At 52.6% G+C, this 20,559-nt stretch overlaps 1 protein-coding gene across 3 annotated transcripts in view; it reads right to left on the bottom strand.

Moving 5' to 3' along the window:
- LOC105495433 (acetoacetyl-CoA synthetase) overlaps window positions 1-20,559 on the bottom strand; it is an 82,816-nt gene that overhangs the window by 38,322 nt on the left and 23,935 nt on the right. For all 3 annotated transcript variants that reach the window (XM_071070815.1, XM_071070813.1, XM_071070814.1), the window contains exons 5-7: window positions 14,684-14,781; window positions 3,723-3,837; window positions 3,139-3,220 (exon numbers count right to left, since the gene is read on the bottom strand). In XM_071070815.1, the coding sequence (XP_070926916.1) occupies window positions 3,139-3,220; window positions 3,723-3,837; window positions 14,684-14,781 (295 nt within the window). The remainder of the gene's footprint in view (window positions 1-3,138; window positions 3,221-3,722; window positions 3,838-14,683; window positions 14,782-20,559) is intronic.

Genomic DNA, 20,559 nt, shown 5'->3' on the forward strand with positions numbered 1-20,559 from the left:
AACTCCATCCCACCTCTACCTCCTGTAAGAATCCCATTATAAAGTGCCCAAACTAATCAGACACTTCCCATGGAGAAAAGCCTTTTCTTTCAAATGGCCCATAAATCACAGCACACAACGATTACCTTTGTTAAAGCTCTTCTAAGAATGAAAAGCCCACAGGGTGGCTCCCCCGACCCCCGTCAGTTCTCCACAGACGGACACGTACCCTATTCTGCTTTATCTGTGGCATCCACAATCAAAGGACGGACTGCAGTGGGAGTCCAGCCCCTGGGGTGTCAATAGGGGGCTTGTGCATTGTATCGGACTAAATGAAGTGGCTAACACGATTCTGCCGGATGCCCTCATTTTATATCAACTGCTGATGAATATTATTCAGAAAAAAATAAAAGCCGGGCCAACCAGGGGGCTGGTAAACCCTGTCTGGTTTTCCTCCTAGCCTCCGTGCGTCACGGCCTCCATCCATACAGCTGGGGCGCTAAATCCGAGGTTGCATGAAATAAAGCCGGGCTCTGGCACCTGACTGTAATTTATTAAGGTCGGCAGGGTCCCACAGTCCACAGGGACGGACACCTGGGCCTGCCTGTGAAGGATCCGCCCATCCTGACTCAGGTGCTTCAGGGGACAGAGCCCACCGCAGCCGCACAACGGCAGGCGGGATCACTCGGAGCTGACTGTGCACGCTTTGCAGAGCAGCGGCTTATTTAATCCTCCCAGCCAGCCTGAGAGGATGGTGCTGACAGAGTGTGGATGTTTGTCCCCACCCTCACCTCATGTTGAAATGTAATCCCCAATCTGCAGGGGAGGCCTGGTGGGAGGCGTCTGCATCATGAGGGTGGATTCCTCGTGAATGGCACGGACTATCTCCTTGGTGATGAGTGGGTTCTCACTGTGAGTTCACAGGAGATCCGGTCATTGAAAAGTGTGTGGCACCCCGCCCCCCGCCCCCCTCCACTCCTGCTTTCCCGTGTAAAGTGCCCGCTCCACTTCCCTTCCGCCATGACCACAAGCTCCATATGGCCTCCCCAGAAGCAGATGCCGGCACGATGCCTCTCGCGCAGCCTGTAGAACCGTGAGCCAATTAAACCTCTTTTTTTTAATAAATTACCCAGTCTCAGGTATTTCTTTATAGCAAGGCAAGAACCATCTCATCTCCATTTTACAGACGGAGACACAAGGCTCAGAGAGATTTCTTGCACAGGGTCACACAGCTGAGAGCTGAGCCTGACAAGTCGGATCTGAAGACCATGGCCCTCACCAACCACTACTTCGCCTGCAGCACCCTTCAGGCTCCGGAATGTGCCCTGCACACACAGCTGTCCCTAGACCCTGCTCATACCTCAAAGCCACCCCCAGATGCCACCTCCCCAGATCCTACAGAGAAAACAACCAGGCCCTGCTGTCAACTCCTGGGCACATCTTGTCCCTCCCACTCCCAGTGGTCACAGCTCATCCTTCCTGCAGGTGGGTCTCACCTCTCCACCTACACTGCAACTCCTGGAGGACAGGACACATGCTTTGTACCTCCTGGTGCCCCTGGGAACACCCTGACAGATGGTAATAGGCCACGCACCAACTACCACTTGCTGGAACAAAAAGGCCTCCGCTACCTCCTCCTCTCTTCCACCTCTGGTCCCCGTGGCGGGCATGAAGCCACCCTGCCATGTCTACGCAGCCCCTCCTCACCAGGCCTCGAGGAGTCACGTACGAGGTGCCCTCCAGTGGCCCAGACTCAAGGTTCAAGGGAAAGCTTACCCCGTGGGGGCAAATGCCTGAGCTCAGAACCCTCTCCCCTCAACTGTTTCAAGAAAAAATAAAGGAAGATAACTCTAAGAACTTTGGGACAGGCCGGGCGCGGTGGCTCAAGCCTGTAATCCCAGCACTTTGGGAGGCCGAGACGGGCGGATCACGAGGCCAGGAGATCGAGACCATCCTGGCTAACACGGTGAAACCCCGTCTCTACTAAAAATATGAAAAACTAGCCGGGCGAGGTGGCGGGCGCCTGTAGTCCCAGCTACTCGGGAGGCTGAGGCAGGAGAATGGCGTAAACCCGGGAGGCGGAGCTTGCAGTGAGCTGAGATCCGGCCACTGCACTCCAGCGAGTGAGACTCCGTCTCAAAAAAAAAAAAAAAAAAAAAAAGAACTTTGGGACAAATTCAACTTTGACTAAACCATAATCCATTTCCTTAATCTCTTTTTTTTTTTTTTTTTTTTTTTGAGACGGAGTCTCGCTCTGTCGCCCAGGCTGGAGTGCAGTGGCGCGATCTCGGCTCACTGCAAGCTCCGCCTCCCGGGTTCACGCCGTTCTCCTGCCTCAGCCTCCCGAGTAGCTGGGACTACAGGCGCCCACAACCGCGCCCGGCTAACTTTTTGTATTTTTTTTTTTTAGTAGAGACGGGGTTTCACCGTGGTCTCGATCTCCTGACCTTGTGATCCGCCCACCTCGGCCTCCCAAAGTGCTGGGATTACAGGCGTAAGCCACCGCGCCCGGCCCATTTCCTTAATCTCTATTCAAAATTAAGATTCTTACAATTCTATTTGGTACACAAAACATGTGGTTTATCTTTTATAAATGTCAGAAAAGCCAAGGAAGAAAGATGTTATCAGCAATGGGGAACACATGCGTGTCCTAAAGGGTGAAAAATACCTATATCAGTGTTCATGTATGCATAGCCATACATACACATGTACACATGCCTGTGCACCTGTACGCATATGTGCATGTGTAAATGCATATACATGTGTACATATGTAGATATGCATGTGTCTGTGTCATGTGCATTGCATGCACCCACATGTGCACACACATGTACACATGATTTCCAATGCAGAATTTCTGTGGCCAATCTGGGAAGGTGGGCTTGGCCCCATCAGAGCCCCCTACACGAGGGACACCAGATCGGAAGAGTGAGGGTTCCTGGGACCTCTCTCTTCCGCCACTCATTTACTGTGTGGCCTTGGGGGATTTCCTCTGGGGCCGGCCTCAGGTGCCTCATCTACAAAATGACGCTTTTAACTAAAACTTCCTCCACTTCTAAAATCCTGAGTGACCCCCAGTGGGAGATCCAGGGGCCTACTTCCCCGCGGGGGCTCCAGTGGGTTCCACACGGACCTGTGGGTCAGAATGCGGTACATTACCTGTTGGGAATCTTTGAAAGGTCTATCTTCTCTCTGGAGGACACGTAAGGAATCACTACCACTTTCTTCAAGTCTGGTAGGCCTGGAAGGAGCGGGAGGAGAAAACACAAGGTTACAGGACAAAGATGCTTGGCTGCTGCTTTTTTTTCCCCCCCCACAAAATATAACACCATCGGCCGGGCGCGGTGGCTCAAGCCTGTAATCCCAGCACTTTGGGAGGCCGAGATGGGCGGATCACGAGGTCAGGAGATCGAGACCATCCTGGCTAACACGGTGAAACCCCATCTCTACTAAAAAATACAAAAAACTAGCCGGGCGAGGTGGCGGGCGCCTGTAGTCCCAGCTACTCGGGAGGCTGAGGCAGGAGAATGGCGTAAACCCGGGAGGCGGAGCTTGCAGTGAGCCGAGATCCGGCCACGGCACTCCAGCCCGGGCTACAGAGCAAGACTCCGTCTCAAAAAAAAAAAAAAAAAAAAATATAACACCATCTGGGGCAGAGACTACCCAGGCTGACTCCTGGCAGACTCTGATGTGCCGGCACACACACCCGGCCGTGCCGGCTGGGAGCTGGAAGGGCCACACACCTTTAACCACCTGCTGCAGCTTTTCCATGTGGCTGTGCTCTTTGCCGTTATAGACAACGGCCTCCACAGAGAAGATGAGCTTCGGCTGAATTTGAGAAAACCGGTCCAGCACACCCTGAAAGCAGGAGGAGAAAGTCATCATTGATCATCCAAAAGGCAAAACCCAGCAGGTGTGGTGGTGGGTGCCTGTAGTCCCAGCTACTCTGGAGGCTGAGGTGGGAGGATTGCTTGAGCCCAGGAGTTCAAGGTTGGAGTGAGCTACGCTTGCACCACTGCATTCCAGCCTGGGCACAGAGTGAGATCCTGTCTCTAAAACAACAAAATGGCAAAAACCTTCGGTAGCCAATAGGACCGCTGTATTTCACAGGCGAGAAAGGGCAACATCATCAGGTTGCATGGCCAGGTCCCTGTGTCCGCAGCACCCGCAGCCAATAAAGAAAGTAGATGAGGCCGGGCGCGCTGGCTCAGACCTGTAATCCAAGCACTTTGAGAGGCCGAGGCAGGTGGATCACTTGAGGTCAGGAGTTCAAGACCAGCCTGGCCACTGTGGTGAAACCCCATCTCTACTAAAAATACAAAACTTAGCCAGGCATGGTGGCACACGCCTGTGGCCCCAGCCACTTGGGAGGCTGAGGCAGGAGAATCGCTTGAACCTAGGAGACGGAGGTTGCAGTGAGCCGAGATTGTGCCATTGCACTCCAGCCTGGGAACAGAGTGAGACTCTGGTTTTTTTTTTTTTTTTAAAAAAAAAGGCAGGCACGGTGGCTCACGCCTGTAATCCCAGCACTTTGGGAGGCCAAGGCAGGCGGATCATGAGGTCAGGAGTTTGAGACCAGCCTGACCAACATGGTGAAACCCCATCTCTACTAAAAATACAAAAATTACCCAGGCATGGTGGTGCATGCCTGTAGTCCCAGCTACTCAGGAGGCTAAGGCAGGAGAATCGCTTGAACCCGGGGAGGCAGAGTTTGCAGTGAACTGAGATAGTGCCACCGCACTCCAGCCTGGGCAACAAAGCGAGACTCCATCTCAAAAAAAAAGTTGATCAAAGCACATCTTATATCTGAGAACAACCACCATGCCAAGGAAGGCATCAATATCAAGAAATACCAGAAGTATTTACAGACATATACTGAAATAGGAAGAGTATAGAGTGTGTAGTGCACTACCAAAAAGATTCCCCACTTCACAGAAAGAGCCTGTTAGCACAGCTCCACTAGTGTATACAAAAGATGATTCATCTTCCAAACAGGCAACAACAGCAAAGCAAAGTGGTCCCATATTTTTGTTCTCGGAATCTTCAATTAAAGAGGAACCTGAATCCTCCAAGCAGTGCATTTATGCCAACCAATGGCATAAGCCTACATGTGCACACACTAGTTAACGAGCCCCATCTTCAAAGGCAGGATCGCCACACCCATGTCTCCGGTCTGTACTGCACGTGGCGTCTGCAGTCCAGCCAACGGCACTGCTTTCCTGAAAGACGCGATTCCTCCCATGCAGGCATGGGCTTGTTCCTGGAACTCGTAACATTCACTGATACTCCCTGAGTGTTAGTCCAGATTATTAGTTAGTAACAGATTAAAGCACTCTCAGACAAGGCTTCTATTCACTTCCCTCCTAGCCATCCTCCAGGTTACACTGTGTTAACAGACTGCCATCCACAAACATGGGTAGGCATCGCCCAGATGGCTGCTATTCCCTCACACATGAGCCTGATACAAGCGGTTCAAGACCAACACCTGGGGCTGCCCCCCAGGGCACACACAGTGGCCCCAGAACCTCTGAGTAAGGACTTCACAGGACAGGGCTATCCACCCTGGCTGCCTGGTAGCACCACCTACGGTGGGACTATTAAGTTAATTATGCTCATTAGGATAACTAATTAACGGGTCAGGAGCAGCGGGCATTTGTTTTCAGAGCTGGCCCGTGACTCTTAGCAGGGAAGCAGGGAAGCAGAAGCGCTGACTCTGCGGGAGTCTAAGGGGCAGTGTTGAGGGAGGGAGGCTGGTCCCCAGGGCAGCCAGCGTCAGCCGCACCTGGAGCCCCAGACCTAATGAACTGGAAACTCTGCAGGGGGCCCAGCAATCTCTTCTCACCAGCCGTCCAGATGATCCTGAGGTGGGATAAGATTTGAGAATCTCTGGGCAAAGAGTTCTAGGATTGAGAGTTTATTCAACACTGTCCAGTTTCCCAAACTAGAAGCTGAATTAACAGAGAAGAGTAGGGAGTAGAAAGCATTTATTTATTCCATGTGCTAGGTGCCAGGCACCATGCCAGGGAACCAGACAGACATGGTTCCCACTCCCCGGAACATACGATCTATCAGAAACACAACAAGAAAACAATTGCAAATGTTATCGTTTTCCATTTCCAATGTTTTCAGTAAACTACACTCAAAATTAGGTAGCCAGGGAAAGAAAAGGAGAGAAGAAATTAAAACCATAGGAAAAACTAATGATGGACTCGATCAGCAAAATCAAAAATCATTTTTCCAAAACAACCAATAACATAAGCCTCTTAGTAGGCACGGTGGCTCACGCCTGTAATCCCAACACTTTGGGAGACGAGCTTGGCCAGCTACAAAAAAATTTTTTTATTAAATTAGCAGGGCACCTGTAATCCCAGCTACGTGGGAGGCTGAGGTGGGAGGACTGCTTGAGCCCAGGAGTTCGAGGCTACAGTGAACTATGTTCACATTCACTGTACTCCAGCCTGGGCAACAGAGAAAGACCCTGTCTTAAAACAAAATAAAAGTAAGCTTCTTGAAACACAAGATCAAGAAAAAACCTAGTATTTTGGCCGGGCGCAGTGGCTCCTGCCTGTAATCCCAGCACTTTGGGAGGCCAAGGCAGGCAGATCACTTGAGGTCAGGAGTTTGAGACCAGCCTAACTAAAACTGAGAAACTCTGTCTCTACTAAAAATACAAAAATTAGCCGGACACGGTGGCCCATGCCTATAATCCCAGCTACTCGGGAGGCTGAGGCAGGAGAATTGCTTGAGCCTGGGAGGCAGAGGTTGCAGTGAGCTGAGATCACACCACTAACTGCACTCTGGCTTAGATGACAGAGCAGGACTCCATCTCAAACAAAAAAAAAAAAAAAAAGGAAACCTAACATTTCCAGTTACCGCTTGCAGAACACTTACTGTGTGTCAGGTGCTGCCCTAAGTGCTGGACCGATACTTGCTCATTTACTGCTCAGACTAACCTTGGACATGGGTGCCCTCATCACCCTCATATTGCAGATGAATAAACTGAAGTATGTGGCCTCTCAAAATTAGAAATCACACTTGACTACAGAAAAGATTCATGAGCCAGAAAACAATATTTAATAGATTTCGAAACCCAGATAGAATGGATGACTTCTCAAGAAAATATAAATTACCAAAATTTATTCAAAAAGCAGCACGACAGCTGAAGTGACAAAGATCTACCTCCTCCAGGGACACCAGGGTAGGCAGCTCTGCAGGCGAGCACCACGTCTCTGTAAGCTACAGCATCCCTTCTGCGTAAGCCATTACAGAAGGCAGAGAAAGACAGGAAATACACAAAAGAGGGAGAGATTACAGACCAATGGTATCGACTACAGCAAGAGGCTAATGGAGGGGGAAATCGCAGGATTATCTTGGAAGCTTCTGATAAAAGGCAACGTGCTTTCCACCCATGCTTTAATCAGCTGGAAACTGAAGGAAACTTCCTCACTGACAATAGGTATCTGGCAGACACCTGATGGCACATATCGCACTTGGTAAAAGATGAGATGTCCAGTGAGAAAAGAACACGCAAGACACCCACCCCTAGCCCACCTGTACCTGTGCCAAACAACCCCACCTACGTCCCGGGGTGAGAACTAGAAATAGTTTGCCCCCTGCACACAACGGGAACAGTTGCATACAAAATCTGTGAAAATCTCCAGAAGAATCACTAGAACAAATCAAAGTTAGGCAAGATGGCCACATTTAACTCAATCCAGCAAAATAAATAGTGGTGTTAAACCCCAGCAATACAGTTTGAAAAGGTAATGAGGGCCAGGCGCCGTGGAAAGCCAAGGCGGGTGAATCCACTTGAGGATCAGGAGTTCAAGACCAGCCTGGCCAACATAGTGAAACCCCATCTCTACTAAAAATACAAAAATTGGCCAGGTGTGGTGGCGCATGCCTGTAGTCTCAGCTACTTGGAAGGCAGAGGCAGGAGAATGACTTGAACCTGGGAGGCAGAGGTTGCAGTGAGCTGAGAGCGCGCCACTGCACTCCAGCCTAGGTGACAGAGTGAGACTCTGTCTCAGGGAGAAAAAAAAAAAAAGGTAATGAGAAAAACAGAACAAAAGAATATGAGAAAGTCACTAAAGGATTTTTTTTTTTTTTTTTTTTGGAGACTGTCACCCTGGCTAGAGTATAGTAGACAGATCACAACTCACTCAGACTCAACCTCCCAGGCTCAGGATCAGGCTGTGCGTCACCACACCCAGCTAATTTATTTGTTTTTTGTAGAGATGGAGTCTCGCCATGTTGCCCAGGCTGGTCTCAAACTCCTGAACTCAAGTGATCCTATCAGGCTCAGCCTCCCAAAGTGCTGGGATTACAGGTGTGAGCTACCGGGCCCAGCCCTCTAAAGAATATTTAATCCGGGAGAGAGACAGAAGCAAACACTGGTTCGGAGCCACTTGTTGAAGGGTGTATACTGGATAGTAGAAAGGTGACTAAAGTTAAAAAAGAAAGAAAAGTAAAAGATAAAAAGGTGTATAGTGGAGAGAAGCAGAAACGAGACTGGTCTGAAGCTACTGCGACGGCAGGCGTGAGTGACGGCAGTGCCTAGCCGGGGTCACGGAGGAACCGAGGAACCGCTCAATCAAACATATGACGGAGGACAGTGGAGAGGCGGCAAGAACAGCCAACGGTAGGGAAGGGAGTGAAAGGATGTGGGGCACAGCTCGGGCTCCTGGCTTGGTGGGGATTACTGAGATGGGGCTCCCCCTGGGGACTTGTGAGCTCATCTGGGGTCCCTGAGTCTTGAGAACTTCTGGCAGCCCCCGCCAGTGCCAACTGGACAGGAGGACGGAAGGCTGCAAGTGCTCTCAGGATGCACGGTCATGACAAGAACGAGGGGTCTTCCTCCAGCCGAACACGTTGGCCACCGCAGAAGGCACAGGAGGAGGCGCAGATCGAGTCAAGCCTCTCTCTCTACTCTCGCCACTTCCTCTGCCCTTCAGCAAAGCTCAAGGCGGGCAGGTGGGCGGCAAGGGAATGAATGTGACGTTATTACAGAGACGCCCTTGGAGCTGCCCCAATGCACCTTTTTTTGTTTTGTTTTGTTTTGATTTGTTTTTAAGTGAAACATTGGCCAACTTCAGCATCAGTTTAAAAAAAGTGCATGGGACATGCAATTAACAGGGACTTGGCCCCTGGCCTCAGGACATCAGGCTTTCGGTCATCATCCACCTTCTCCCTCCTCCATTTCAAGGGTACCCCCAGTACCCCATCCTCGGTGACACTCTTGGTGGACAAAGACTATTTCCTACTTCTTCTTCTTCTACTCTAAACTGCTACACAGAGGTGGTGCAGAAAGCCCCAAAATGGTGCCCCCCAGGAGCCCAGCAGCACCCGGGCGAGTCTGCAGGCAGGTGGCACCCCAGTCCCACCAGCATTTACTCCACAGGCCACAGGGCTGGCCCTCCTTGGGCCTGATGCTAACATACACCCTGCCCAAAACCACCAGAAGGCAAGTGATAATGTCCAGAAATGGCTCTTCCTGACACTAAGCCCTCCTGGACTGAGAATGCTACCCCTTCCTCCTCCCCAGCCACCTCTAATGGGCAGGAGACCGGGACAGAAGCATCTGGGAGAGAAGCCTCCACCCCCTAGACCAGCACCTGGGCACTGGCACTGAAACAAGGCATCCAAACAGAAGCTCACCCCCAGCCAGGTGAGCCCCTCTTCCCCATTCTCAGTACCCAGATGCATCCCCCGAGAGCAAGTGCCTGCCCTTCCTGGAAAGATACCACACCCACTTACCTAAGTGCATGCACAGCGATTTCTCAGACTCTTTCATGTCCTGCTGGGACTTGGGTGTCCCTCTGTTTACTTCTGAGGCTAGCTCTATGCAAATATCAAGGTAACACATTCAACCTACTCTAAGTCCATGGTCCTTACTCCTCCCTTTCCTGGCCACATGGCCCTGGACAAGGCATCCCTGCACCTGGCTCCCTCCAGCCCGTCACCCCTTATGCAAAGTGAGTCCCAACACCCCTGACACCCAAGCTCCCTCACCCACAGGTACGGGGCCTGTCCAGACCTTAGCTGTAGCAAACACACAATCCACGAATGGCATATCTACACTGGTGCCCTCTCTGTGCCCAAGATTCTAAGATAGACTGAGAATCCTTGGTTTCGTGGGGAATAAATGATTGCCAGTAAAACATATTGAGCATTTACTGAATGCTTACTATGTGCCAGGCCCCAGTTTGAGCTTATTAGAGGCACTCACTGCCCTTCACAGCCTTAGGAGAGGGGCAATAAAGCCGGGCGTGGTGGCTCACGCCTGTAATCCCAGCACTTGGGGAGGACGGGCAGGTGGATCACGAGGTCAGGAGATCTAGACCATCCTGGCTAACACAGTGAAACCCCATCTCTACTAAAAATACAAAAATTTAGCCAGGCCTGGTGGCGGGCGCCTTGTAGTCCCAGCTGCTCAGGAAGCTGAGGCAGGAGAATGGCGTGGATCCGGGAGGCAGAGCTTGCAGTGAGCTGAGATCACGCCCCTGCACTCCAGCCTGGGCGAAAGAGTGAGACTCCGTCTCAAAAAAAAAAAAAAAAAAAAAAAAAAAAGAATAAGCAGGTCCCACAGGGTAGGCGGGAGGGAGAAGAGGCTGTTCTGAATAGAGGACACAGAGATCAACACCCAGGAGCAGGTGGAGTGGGGCCCAGAGGAAGACCAGCCAGGAAGCCCGAGGCCAGGAAAGAAACAGAGGGAGCCAGCCTGGGAGAGCCCCGGAGGGCAGCAGAACATTTCCACAAGGAAGCTGGGATCTCAGAGAACTAGCCCAGTACAGGGCAACCAGGATCTCAGGGTGAAAGGACTGAGCCTGCCAGTGATCTGGGGCTCAAATGCCATAGGACCCCAGGCACAGTGACAGTGATCAGGCTACAAAGACAAGTGTTTCCGAATCAGAGGTCTGGCCCCCAGCCCCGTGAAATGACTCAGGAATCACAGCCTCCCTGAGGCTGTGTCCTCTGACACAGCTGAAGTTTTCCTGGCTGGACCAGCAGGGGTCAAGATCTTGAGCATCCAAAACCAGCTGTCAGCTTGTCCTGGCCCAGGAGAGCTGTTTAAGGATGGCTTTCATGTTGCAACAAAACAAACACACCTATGAACATGTGTCTGACCCGAATACGGTGCTTAGCAACCCATCAAGCATTGAAACCAACAGCCGGTGTTGAATCACGCTGACAGCCACCCAGAGCGAGCGAGAATGGCTGTCCTATTTACACACACACACACACACACACACACACACACACACGGCCACCTGATGGCACTTCAGGAGGACAAGGCCTGCAGGCTACAGGCTGGGCTCTCTGGTGTGCGGGGATCAGAGGGTGGCCTTCCCTGATATCTCTGAAAATGGCAAAGGCTCAAAGGTAAACAGTGAAACAAAAAACCCAAAGCCATCAGAAGACTCAGGATCTAGAGATCTTGCTGGGGCGGGAAAGGTTGGGAACGCTGAGAACAGAGCACTTCTCCAACCTGGCAATGCCCTCTGAGCCCAAAAGCATTAGTAAGGCAAACTGAGATGCCCAGGCAGCCAGCAGAGAGCGGGCAGAGGGAGGTGGGCAGTGGTGGGAGACAGCCCGGAATGGGTGGAAATAAAGCACAGGGAGTGACGGAGGCCAGAAATGCGTTCCCCCAATGTCATCGAGGAAAGATGATGCCCCAGCACTCCCTGGACAGCCCACTGCAGTCTGTGGCTCTGCAGCAGACCACAGCCAGCCGAGGAGCTCTCAGCGGACAGGCGCGTGAACCCACGAGTCCAATGGTGCGACTCCAGCAACAGAGACCAGAAGTCAATACAGGATTTGTAGGAGAGTGGCAATTTCCCTTTACAATATTCTCTGAGATTCAAAGAAACATAATTTCAAAGCAAGAGAAAACACGATTCCAAAGGGAAGACATTCACGTTTCATTGTAGTTTCTGAAGAGCGCCCCTTACTGAAAATGGGGCACCGTCTAAAGTTTAACATGGTGATGCTGGAAATTAAAAATGGGACCTCCTTTTTAAGTAAACCGATGCAGGGAACTGTCCACGAGCCCAGAACCCATCAGCCTCAGCTCAGTTCCAGCCCCACCTCGTCAGCAACTCCAGGAATTCGTTCCTGTTAGTTTTAGCCCCTGAACAAGGATAGTAAACAGAGAGTGAGCAGAGGCTTTGGCACGATCGACCTGTGCCAGGTCCTTACTCAGCTCCGACAGCGGGTGTCCAGGTGTCTGTGGGACCAAGCACTGTGCCACATGGCATCCACGCAGGGCCTCCCACGCTGGGTGCATGCGGCCAGGAGTGCTGCCCAATAATGCCTGCCATGAAGTCGCCAAATGCCGACAGACTCCCTGCCAACCAGCTAGATCTCAGTTCGAGTGCGAGTAACGCATGTCACACACACCCCCATCTCCGGCAGGATGGAGTCTATACCTTGGACACTAGCAAAATGAGGGACAGAGAGAAGCATCTCAGCAGGAGGGCGGGTGGCCCTGTTTTCTAACCTGAGACATAGCCACGATGCCTGGGACTATTCTTTTCCCAGAAGCTGCGGGAGCCATGGGGCGAGCAGAGCCATGCTGCCATCTAGTGCGCCCAGCAGCTCGGCCAGCACTTCCCACTCCAGAGGCGGCTCGGGGAGGCTGTGATTCCAGAAAATCCTGGACCAACCCCGGCCAGGAAGCAGTGTCCCAGAGACCACATTTGCTACAGAGCCATGCATCCCTCCTGGGTCCTGCCAGGATGGGCAGATCCTACTGGACTGGAGTCTGCAGGGAGTGACATGCACAGAACAATGACCCAGCAAGGCTGGATGAGGCCGTGAGACAGGCTGGGGTCCAGCCCTGCCACTGCAGCCATGCAGAGTCAGAGGCTCTCCCTCCCTCCGTGCCCTGGCCTCAGACACACCACCAAAGGCACCATTCCAGGAGCTCTGATATCACCTCTCCAGGCAGAGGGGGCTACACTCCAGCCCTGCGAGGCCATGATCACTCCCCTGCCACACACGGCTCTCCCAGCCTCTTACAACCCATTTATAAAACGTCAGTCATAATTGAACTAAAAACACACCCATCTCCCAACTAGCTAACAGTAGCTAACACTTACTGGGCTGGCCTGGAGGGTCACACCCTGTCCCCAGCTCCACACAAACGTGGCCCCTGCCATCTGCACGGGCTCCCCGCACTTGCACTAACATTGCTGCCGTTCGCCCTCTGGGGACACCAGGGCGCTTGCCCAAGGACACTGATCAAGGAAGCTGCGTGGAGCAGAGGTGGCCAGCCTGCCCGGCCTTGAGCACACCCGGCCATCTGTCGTCTCGCCCTGGGGCCCTTCCCTCTGCCCTGGACAGCCTGGCTCAAGGTCGGCTGAGGGGTCTGAGTGTCCAGGAACCCCACCCCTCCAGACCCTCCCACAAGGACACCACTGGCCCCAGCAGCCCAGGCAACCCCCACAGAGGGCCCTGGGGACAAGAAAGGCCACAGGTTGAGTTTCTGTCTCAGGTCAGTCCCTGCTGACCTGGGGAGGTCCTGGGTGAGATGGCCTGGGAAAGAACACAGAAAGTTCCAGAAGGCAGGGCACGGCCATCCAGCCAAAGTCCGGATCTACAAGGTGGCCACGCCCTCCCTGAACCCAGCAGGGCTCCATTCTCAGCCCGGCTGGTGCCGCAGCCTGACGCATGGCCAGTCTCACTCCTCCAGGCCTGTGTCTGATCTCTCCTTCCACGGTGTGGAGAAAGGAGACTCCTCCTCCAAAATCTTACTGAAAAAGCAAGCCTCTAAGTGGACATGATTTCTAAGCTCACACCCAAAAGCCTCCCCTGTGGACAAGCACAGACACCAACTCCACGCACTGGGCTCTAAAGGGCCAGAAGCCATACTTGCGGCTGGTGCTGCTGACTGACGCACAGCACAGGGCCTGGCCCGGAACAGGGGCAGCTGGCACCAGGAGAAGCAGTCAGGGACCCGGACGCTGCATGTCCTGTAACAGGGTCTCATGGCTCCTGAAGGTCCCTGACGTCCAAGGCTCTGCAGCCAGGAGAGGGCCCTGGCTGGGAAGTAGGGGCCCCAGGAAGACCCGCTCTGCGGCTACTTCATTTGTCCCATGGAGGGATTTAGAGGCCAGGGGGCCACAGTGGGGATCAGCACATGCTTCCGGCCCTGCCTGGGCCACTCTGGGCAGCTGGACACACCCTGGGGCGGTTTGGGGACAGAGAGGCCGCCCTCCCAGAGTGCACACCCACACAGCACGGGCACAGGTCCAGAGGAAGGGGCCGGAAACAGCAGAAACCAACACAAGGAGGTCCCGGGGAACTTCTGCAAGTAAGACTTTGAGAACAAAAATCTAAAAAACTGTCCTCAGAGGACACAGACTTAGCAAACCTCACGTGGTCACTAAGTCCCAGGTGAGGAAGACAGGGCTAGACCTCACTAGCCCTTAACAACACTGGCTGCTGCATACGCCACCTGCCCAGGTCTTCCATGAGCATGGCGGGGGGCGGGGGCCGGGGCGGGGCACGTCAGGACTGCTTGAAAGGAAGACCGAGACACAAGTCTTTCTGGCTTCGTTCCCCACAGAGGCCGCCGTGACGCGTCCTCCTCCTGCCAGGCTCACGCTGCTATCGGGCTCCCCTGGGAATTCAGCCCCTACAGCCGCTACCCAGGAAGCTCACAGGGCAAGGGGTGCCCCCTCTGCCACAGACCCTGACTCACATTCACACCGAAGTCTGGGGACGTGGAGCTCCAGATGGCGCCAATGCTTGCGGCAGCCAGCATCGCCTCAACAGCGTGCTCACTGTTGGGTAAATAACCTGTGGAGAAAACACAGGAAGAAGCCTTGGGTTCAGGGTATGGGAGGCAGCAGACATCCAAAAGGTTCCTCTGAGAGCCAGGGTCAGAGTGGACAGGGGGCTGGCCTTGAACTGCCTGAGGATCCTGACCACCATCCCCCACCCAGCTAAATCGCCTGCTGCCAGCCTGTCCACTCCCCACCATCCCCCTGCAATCCATTCTCCATGCTCTGATGACAGTGACCCTGCGGCCTCTCCTCCCTCTGCTCCCCCTCTCTCCCTGGGATCTGGTCACAGCAGCCTTCTTCCAACTCCTCAGTTGTCCTAATCGCCTCCTGCCTCAGGGCCTTCGCACAGCTGTCTGATCTGAACACTCCCCCATGCACACCAGCAGTCTCCACTCAGTGTGCGCTCATCCTGCAGCTCTTCACTCAAATGAAACTTCCTCAGACCAGCCTTCTCCAAGGCCGTCTTGCCCCCAACCTGGTGAACTCAGGTCCCCCAACTAGTAAACTTCGAAGCACACTGTATTTCTCCTTCACCAAACTTAGCATACCTGCAAATGAATAATCACCTGTGTAACTGGCTGTTTAGTATCTGGTTCTCACATGAGGGCTGGGACTTTGCATGTCTTGTTCTTTGCTTTACCAAATGCCTTTTACCATGCCCTGCACATCAAGGGTCCTCAGATATTTGCTGGCTGGCAGATGGATGGATGGACAGATGAATGAATGGATGGAAAGAAGAAAGGATGGATGGATGGATGGATGATGGATGATGAATGGAGGATGGATGGATGAATGAATGGACGGATGACAGATGGAAAACAGATAAATGGATGGACAGATGGATGATGGGTGAATGGGTACGTAGAGAGAAGAATGTATAGACAGTTGGATAGATGGATAGTTGGATGGATGATGTATGAGGGATGATGAATGGAAGATGAATGGATGAATGGGTAGATAATGGGTGGAGGATAGATGAGTGGATGGAGAGATGGATGATAGGTGAATGGGTAGGTAGAGAGAAGAATGTATAGACAGTTGGATGGATGGACGGATGGATAGTTGGATGGATGGATAAGTGATGGATGATAAATGGAAGATGGATGGATGAATGGGTAGATAATGGGTGGAGAGATGAGTGGATGGATAGATGGATGATGGATGGATGGGTAGGTGGAGAGAAGAATGTATAGACGGATGGATGGATAGTTGGATGGATGATGTATGAGGGATGATGAATGGAGGATGGGTAGATGAATGGATAGATGACGAGTGGAGGATAGATATATGGATGGATAGATGGATAATGGGTAAATGGGTAGACGGAGAGAAGAATGTATAGATGGATAGATGGATGGATAGATGGATGGTTAGATAAATGATGGAGTAGGGATGACAAATGGGAGACGGATGAATGGGTAGATGATAGGTGGAGGACAGATGAATGGATGGATAGATGGATGGATGATGGATGGATGGGTAGGTGGAGAGAAGGATGGATAGATGCATGGGCAGATGGATGGGTTGATGGAGGGCTGCACAGACAGGTGGACTGGTGGATCGTTGGTTGGATGGATAGAGAGGAGAGGGAATGAAGAACACAAGCAGTACTGTCAAGAGCCATATTCAAGCCCATAGAGGGCAGAGGTCCTCAGGCCCTCCACCTCCTAGCTGGTCGGCTTTCATGACAACAGAGGCAGGGAATCCTCATGGCCACAGAAACGATGATCAATTAACCAGATCACTCTACACATTCCAGAGGAAAGGACCTGTATAGTCAGGCAGAAGGCAGTCGCGAGACAAAGGGCCATGGCCAAGGCCTCATCAGAGCAAAGTGCAGCTGCCCAGGTGCGCCCCCAGAGGTCCCTGGTCGGCTGGCTCCCTTTGTCCCCACTTCTCCCCCCTGCAGTGGGTATTTCTGTTTGTCCAGATTCACACAAACAGAAATATCCACTGGTACCCCCTGCTGGGCCATAAGCATCCAAGGGGCAGGGGTCACACCACCATGGGGTTCCACGCACATCCGGCAGATGGATGGCATTTACTGAGTTTGCCACAAAGATGAGACTTGGCTGTGAGTGTAAACTGAAGCATCTCAACACTGTCACCCCCAGGGGCAGGGCAGGACTCGGTGCCCAGGGGAGGCTGCTTAACCAGCTGACTCCATGTGACTGACAAGTGAGGAGGAGCTGGCCCTTCTCCCATGGCACATCAGACACCAACCCTGGGGACCACTTCACAGACAAAGGAAAACGGAGCTACGCACAGCTTTAACTCCATCTTTCCAAGACTCTAAAGCATCCAACCCCATTTAATCCGCAGAATCATTTTCTAGTGTTTTCTGGGAAACTCAAAGTCCCAAATCCTAGTAACTGTGATCTGGTCAAACTGGTATCCAACTGAGACCCACGAAACGGCTGGGGCACAAGGGATCAGCTCAACTCTGAAGAGTCCAGGGCGTCGGGGCCAGGTGTCTCCTCAAAGAAAGCACAGCCCAGAGGAACCCTGACTGTCCCCAATATAACCTGTTCTGTCTCTCCTTCACTCAGAAATGTTTGCTTCAAAAGATTTTTTTTTTTTTTTTTTTGAGACAGAGTCTTGCTCTGTAGCCCAGGCTGGAGTGCAGTGGCCAGATCTCAGCTCACTGCAAGCTCCGCCTCCCGGGTTCACGCCATTCTCCTGCCTCAGCCTCCCGAGTAGCTGGGACTACAGGCGCCCGCCACCTCGCCTGGCTAGTTTTTTTTGTACTTTTTTTAGTAGAGACGGGGTTTCACCGTGTTAGCCAGGATGGTCTCGATCTCCTGACCTTGTGATCCACCCGTCTCGGCCTCCCAAAGTGCTGGGATTACAGGCTTGAGCCACCGCGCCCGGCCCAAAAGAAGATTTTTTTAAAATGAGAATTGGAAGGAAAAAAAAAAAAAACTGGAGTTAGAACATTTTGCATTCCTTTGCAAGACCTTAAAAGTGTACAGATCGGCCGGGCGCGGTGGCTCAAGCCTGTAATCCCAGCACTTTGGGAGGCCGAGACGGGCGGATCACGAGGTCAGGAGATTGAGACCATCCTGGCTAACACGGTGAAACCCCGTCTCTACTAAGAAATACAAAAAACTAGCCGGGCGAGGTGGCGGGCGCCTGTAGTCCCAGCTACTCGGGAGGCTGAGGCCGGAGAATGGCGTGAACCCGGGAGGCGGAGCTTGCAGTGAGCTGAGATCCGGCCACTGCACTCCAGCCTGGGCTACAGAGCGAGACTCCGTCTCAAAAAAAAAAAAAAAAAAAAAAAAAAAAGTGTACAGATGGCCGGGCGCGGTGGCTCAAGCCTGTAATCCCAGCACTTTGGGAGGCCGAGACGGGCAGATCACGAGGTCAGGAGATCAAGACCATCCTGGCTAACACGGTGAAACCCCATCTCTACTAAAAAATACAAAAAACTAGCCGGGCAAAGTGGCGGGCGCCTGTGGTCCCAGCTACTTGGGAGGCTGAGGCAGGAGAATGGCGTAAACCCGGGAGGCGGAGCTTGCAGTGAGCTGAGATCCGGCCACTGCACTCCAGCCTGGGCGACAGAGCCAGACTCAGTCTCAAAAAAAAAAAAAAAAAGTGTACAGATTAAATCAGACCAAGAAGAACCCAAAAAGTGAGGTTTCAGCCTCAAAAATGCCTGCTCTGTGACTAGACACAGCGGCTCACACCTGTAATCCCAACACTTTAGGAGGCCAAGGCAGGAGGATCTCTTGAGCCCAGAAGTTTGAGACCAGCCTGGACAACATAGTGAGACCCTGTCTCTACGACAAATACAAAAATTAGCCAGGCACGGTGGCATGTACCTGTAGTCCCAGCTACGCAGGAGGCTGAGGTGGGAGGATCCCTTGAGCCCAGGAGTTCAAGGCTGCAGTGAACCATGATCATGCCACTGCAGTCCAGCCTGGGCAACAGAGTGAGACCCTGTCTTAAAAAGAACAAAAAAAACAAGCCTGCTCTGATGATCAGCCCAATACCCATAGTCATTCATTCAATAAACACTTCTTAGATGCTGCTGGGTGCCAGGCACTCTCTATGAAGTAAGATACAGCAGTGAGGAGAAAACAGAGCCCCTGCCCTCTAGCACCAAGGACACATGCGCACAAACACACCAAGATCCCTGCAGTTTCAGGTCAGCCATGAGGACTACGATGAAAGCAGGTGCAGGAAGAGTGGGATGCATTTTTCGAAGGCTAACCAGGAACGGCCTCTGAGGAGGTAACGTGTGAGCGGCAACCCCGACGAACCAGGGTGAACCCTGAGGATAGGCCAAAGGAGAACAGGCCGCCGAGGGCTGAGACAGGAGGCAGCCGGCATGCCCATCACTGGATTCCTTTCTAGTCAGCTACCAAAGGCTAAGCACTAACTCCATGCCCAGCCCTGTTACTCAAGGGGGAGGCGGGGCAGGGTAGTGGGGCCTGGTGCACAGGATTCTTGGTCCAGCCGCTTACTGCACTTATAGACGACAAGGCTGCCCAGCTCCTCCTGCCTCTTTGCAAACAAGCTGAACAGCAATCTGCAGTAAGTTCCCTCGAGAGAGGCACCCCCATGCCAAACACCAAGGCTCCAAAGCCCAAGCCCCTCCCCAGCGGCTTTTCCTGCCACCCAACTCCTGTGGTCCTTGTCCCATGATACGGAGGGGAAAGGGAGGGAGGTCGGGAGCCCCGACCACCAGGGCTGCACTGGAAGATAAATCTCCTTTGTCTATACCTGCTCATCCCCATGTACACACCTACCTGCATCTCAATTAACTAACAAGTTGCTTGGGGTAAAGAACGGGTCCATGCACAGGCCTTTACATTTTTTCCAGAAGTCAAGGTGAAAGGAAAATTGTAAGAAAAATACCTAAGTAGGGCTGGGCGTGGTGGCTCACGCCTGTAATCGCAGCACTCTGGGAGGCCGGCAGGCGGATCACAAGGTCAGGAGATCGAGCCCATCCTGGCTAACACAGTGAAATCCCATCTCTACTAAAAATAACAAAAAAAAAAAAATTAGCCGGGCATGGTGGCGGGCGCCTGTAATCCCAGCTACTCGGGAGGCTGAGGCAGGAGAATGGCATGAACCCAGGAGGCGGAGGTGCACTCCAGCCTGGGCAACAGAGCGAGACTCCATTTCAGAAAAAAAAAAAAAAAGAAAAGAAAAATACCTAAGTAGTTCTCAGTGGGAAATCCTCAGTTGCTATCCCAGGGAAAAAAGGAGGGCCCCGGCCCAGAGCAGGAAGACAAGCCACACCTCAAGGTCTACAGATTCCAGCCCCTGCTCCTTCTAGAACAATCCCCAAATGGGGCCTGCTTTTCCGTCCTACTTCCCCTGCTTTATGGCTCAAGGCAGGAAGGGCAGTCAGAACGGACCAGCACCTCAGGAAACTCTAGGCAGAGCAGAAGAAGGTGGACGAGGCCTTTGGGATCAGACCTGGGCACCTGCCCCACCTCCTGCCCTCCATGTTCCACCCCACAGAGCTCATGTAGACACCTCCTGCTCACTGCCTCCAGGCCTTTCACAGGCCATTTCTGCTGCCCGGACTGCCCTTTCCTGCCATGCCCCACTGCAGGGCTAACTCCTAAATGCACCTTCATTCCTCCAGCAAGCCCATATTGAATGCACTCCCTTGATGTTCCTGGAATTGTTTCAGGCTCTGGGACAAAGCAGGGAACAAAGCAAAGCAAATTCCTGACTTCGCAGAGCAGCATATTCTTTCAGCAATTTTCCTTCATCTCTTTTTTTGCCTCGCATTTAGAGTCCAAGTCCCACAAGGTTCCACGTAATACGACATGAC

The sequence above is a fragment of the Macaca nemestrina genome, chromosome 10 (genome assembly GCF_043159975.1).
Source record: "Macaca nemestrina isolate mMacNem1 chromosome 10, mMacNem.hap1, whole genome shotgun sequence".
NCBI lineage: Eukaryota > Metazoa > Chordata > Mammalia > Primates > Cercopithecidae > Macaca > Macaca nemestrina.